Raw genomic sequence first — 3,861 nt, 5'->3', positions numbered from 1 at the left:
TACACACGTGTCCGAACCGTGTCCCGAACCGTGGCTTCTGATCCGTACGGACCACGGATAATCCGTGATCCGCAACACCCCTACTCAACACCAAAACATTTTAAAGATCACAGTGACAAGCAAAAAAGCAGAATAAATGATCAAAAAAAAATTACATTTTAGAAATCTAACTAAATTACAGAAACTGAAACACAATTCAAAAAAATTAAACATTTTGGGAAACAAAACTAATATCCAAAAATCAAAGTAAAATGTTAAAAAATAAAAACAATATGAAAATGGAAAACATAGAAACTGTGGAAGATCGCTGATTAGATGATAACGTTGAGTTTTTTTCAAATGCAACTTTAATGTCTGTCGCACTTCAGGGCCACCGTATTTTCTCCTTATTTGTGGAAAACGTAAAACATCTTTTTCTTTCTTTCTTTTTAGGAGTAAAGATGATCAAGTGTGTTAGAATTCATACCAGCTGTGGTAATATCTTTTCAAAATGCTCAATATCCACTTGGTCGCACTCCTCAGATTCAGCTTGTTTCTGTGATCGTATAGCAGCCTCTGTGGTAATACAAAAAGGTGAATATTATTACTTTGTGGAGGATCAATATGTCAAATATTTAACACAAAACTTAGGACAGTTATAGTACCTTGTACAAAAACCTTCAGCATCTCTGCCATGAGCAGAGCAGCCTCACTGCTTACTATAAAACAAAACAGGATAAGTGGTCACACATACACAATCGCAAAGGAAAAAAATGTCACTAGCAGTTTTAAACTCACGTTTAGTTTTTTCCTCCTTGAAGAAACTAGAAAGGAGTTTGTGGACGGTTTCCTGTTTTTCAGAGTATGACAGTAAAAATATTTTTGACAAACAATTTGATAAAGTTACCTGCTGACATAACCAGTTAAAACAAGTATACATCTGTGTCTGTTACTCTAATTAAAAAACAAGGACATTAAATGGGTTAAATAATCACTTGCAAATAATTGACATGCTTTTATTTTGAAAATACGAATGTCTTGCTCGCTGTTCTCGACGGAGAAAATGGTCTTGTAAGGAACAATTTTCACTTAATATTTAAAGAAACTACTGTAACAAATACATGCTTAGTCTTTTGTGAAAAGTGCTCGTTAGTGTTTTTGTATTTGAAGAGAAACAAACGAGTCAGAATAATAATGAGATATTTTGTGGTTCTAATATACGGAGTAACTAAAAAGAAATGAGTGGATATAAGACGAGTAACAGACACCATAACTTATTTTTTATCAAATATTCTACGTGCTCTAGTAAGTACAAAGAAGAAAAAGTGTGAGAAAAATGTTTTTGTTTTCCAATACCTTTTTAAAGAAAATGTCTTCGTCTTTGTCCGCCATGTTTTTACATTCCGGGTGAATCTTGGCGCTCTGCTACGTGATTGGCTACTGAGATATTCTACGTCACACGCACGGTTGCGTAATTAAACATACCAGTGAATAACTAAAATGTAATCATGGCATGCCTTTCTCAATAGTCTGACTTATCTCGCTTCATCTTTTTTTTTAATTACTTTTGTTTTTAAACTATGTGTAATAGGTAGGTGGTACAAATACTTTAAGGCTTCAAAACATAAAATAGTTTAATTTTCAATTTTATTAATTTTAAATAGATTTTTTTTCAAGGAATGCTGAAAAACAACAACAACAAAAAGAAAAAAATACGAGTCTTCACTCCTTGTTCTGTTTATTTTTACTCATTTAAAACAAGCACAGTAACATATAAAAAGCATTTAACACAAGGCAAAGTTAGAAAATGTATTTTAATTTACCTTGCCCACATAAGTCATAGTTAACATCAGAAAAAATTATTTAAAATTCCTTGAAATTAAATGTTTCCTTTTAGTCTTCTGCAGCGAATGAAAGATTTACAAACATTTACAATATTCAGATACATGCATTTACTGTTTTGGATTGTTTGGTTTTTCTGGTTTGTTCAGTTATTCAACTGTTTTTATTGCTGATGTTTCCCTCTCATCCTCTTCATCATCTAACCACTGAGGATCTTCCAGGATATATCCCAGACCCATTGAACGTACTGGTCGAGGTTTCTCTGTGGCTGCTGCTTTCTCATCCTTGATATCCTCCTCGGTCTGCAAAACAGAATTCATGAGCCAATGACAGCATGCCTATACAGAATGAATCATCCTTGATGCAGACTTAATATTTTTTGTCTCATTGGTTTTCCACTCACTTTTGGACACACAAACTGTCTTATTTCCACCTCCAAACCTCCGATGATGTGAGGACCAGACCAGTTGGCTAAGTCTGCTTCATACTCAGCGGAAAACTTCACAGTAGCCGCTGCATTATCGTCTCCATATTTTGAAATTTTCTTTACCTAGATCAAATTTATGAAAGGACACACTTAGACATATCGAAAATGAAAGAAGCTGGCAAGAATGCAACTTTTCAATTGTTACCTTGCATGAAATGACATTTCCCCATTGTTTGAAGTAAGCTTTGATGTATCCATCGTTCATGTAGGAATTCAGACCAGTTACAAATAATCCATGGCACTGTCAAATAAGATATCAATAGAATCTTAAAAATATGTACTTTATTTTATCTGTTTTGAGCCTTAAAGAAATATAATAGTTATAAAAATACTTACCAACACATAAAACTGTGAAAGAAACTTCTTGTGTGATTTTGGCACACACCACAACATTTCCTTTTTTGGCACTACCCTTTCATTTTCTGACAGAGAAATACAAAACAACATTTTTAAAATGATCTGTTGTTCAAAGATGATAATTCTTCCGTTACGCGTAATCATTTTTTCTAAAGGAGTTTTACTTACCAACCTCCATGTCTGAGACGCAGTTGTGAGCAACTCAGTTCTTTAAAGTTGGCTACCTCAAAAATGAAAGGTAGCACGCTTTTAAACGTATTAGCCCCTCCCCCTCTGTGTTTGTGGCTTATGTCAAGGCTAACAGGAAGACATTGTTTTATAGTGTCAAAGCAACCAAACTAGTTTTTATCTTACAGGAGACATCTAAAAGATGAAAAAATAAAGAAAAAGTGGGACATAAAGGCACGCCAGAAATGTTGAGAGAAGTTTGCCAGAAACCTGTTCTGTGCCACACACTGAAGTGGTAACGCCAAGTGACGAAGGATTGACAGAACTCTGATCAGAAAGTGTTGAAAAATTCAGAAATCTATGAGAAGAGGAATTTAAAGACGAGAAGTAATAATGAAACATGAAAATGAAGAAAAGGGTCTGATGGTAAAACAGGAAACTTGTTTAGCTTTTCCTTGAAACAAATGCGTTTCTCATAAGACAGATTTCACAAGAAACTAGGGGACCACCAGCCTCTGAAGCCCCCGCGACCCGGTCCCGGATGAAGCAGAAGAAGATGGATGGATGCTAAAAATTAGGAGGGATGTATCTCAAGAAAGACAGTACCAGACAATATTTCTCCTTTTTTGAAAAGAAATATGACCCAAGAATTAATTAATAATTAGTAAATTTTTCAGAAAAGTAAAATTCTAACATACATGTTATTCAACAATCAGAACATTAACCGCTGCAATTGTATCTCATAATCAAGTTGCTTTAACCCCAGCAAATTCATGGGGATTTTTAAAAAAATTTTTTATAGGTAATAATTAAGGGGATGCAGCAGTTCAGCACTGGAAATGTATGCGCTGTGCACTAATGTAACACCATGGAATCATCCAGAGGAAAAGACTAAATCAATCAATAAAATAAATACTAATTGTGGCACAAATTTTGATAGAAGATTATTCATGTTTATTAACTTTTGCAATCATATTCAGTTACAGTCATCCTTATGTTGAGCTTAATACTTTGGTTCTGAGGCAGAC

At 34.2% G+C, this 3,861-nt stretch overlaps 2 protein-coding genes across 2 annotated transcripts in view; both read right to left on the bottom strand.

Annotated features, from left to right (window-relative positions):
- Positions 1-1,472, bottom strand: part of cenpx (centromere protein X) — a 2,922-nt gene extending 1,450 nt beyond the window's left edge. The window contains exons 1-4 of the mRNA XM_024272495.2: positions 1,336-1,472; positions 778-829; positions 645-698; positions 467-555 (exon numbers count right to left, since the gene is read on the bottom strand). Coding sequence (XP_024128263.1) covers positions 467-555; positions 645-698; positions 778-829; positions 1,336-1,371 — 231 coding nt within the window. The 5' untranslated portion in view covers positions 1,372-1,472. The remainder of the gene's footprint in view (positions 1-466; positions 556-644; positions 699-777; positions 830-1,335) is intronic.
- Positions 1,473-1,706: 234 nt separating this feature from the next.
- LOC112146594 (heterogeneous nuclear ribonucleoprotein 87F) lies at positions 1,707-2,873 on the bottom strand. The gene is made up of 5 exons (XM_024272493.2): positions 2,834-2,873; positions 2,645-2,730; positions 2,454-2,549; positions 2,225-2,371; positions 1,707-2,123 (listed from the first exon to the last, which is right to left on the bottom strand). Exons 1-5 carry the CDS (start codon positions 2,841-2,843, stop codon positions 1,971-1,973), a joined length of 492 nt encoding a protein of 163 aa, XP_024128261.1. The 5' UTR covers positions 2,844-2,873; the 3' UTR covers positions 1,707-1,970.
- Between the last annotated feature and the right edge of the window lie 988 nt (positions 2,874-3,861).

Source organism: Oryzias melastigma, linkage group LG8 (genome assembly GCF_002922805.2).
Source record: "Oryzias melastigma strain HK-1 linkage group LG8, ASM292280v2, whole genome shotgun sequence".
Classification (NCBI taxonomy): domain Eukaryota; kingdom Metazoa; phylum Chordata; class Actinopteri; order Beloniformes; family Adrianichthyidae; genus Oryzias; species Oryzias melastigma.
The sequence above is the reverse complement of the archived record's forward strand: the minus strand, read 5'-3'. Positions and strand labels throughout refer to the sequence as shown.

Bases quoted from the DNA above. Each gene is read 5' to 3' on its own strand.
- LOC112146594 (XM_024272493.2), bottom strand. The intron at 2,372-2,453 runs GTAACAATTGAA...AATTTGATCTAG, and splicing joins GAAATGTCATTTCATGCAAG to GTAAAGAAAATTTCAAAATA. The intron at 2,124-2,224 runs GTGAGTGGAAAA...TCTGTTTTGCAG, and splicing joins GACAGTTTGTGTGTCCAAAA to ACCGAGGAGGATATCAAGGA.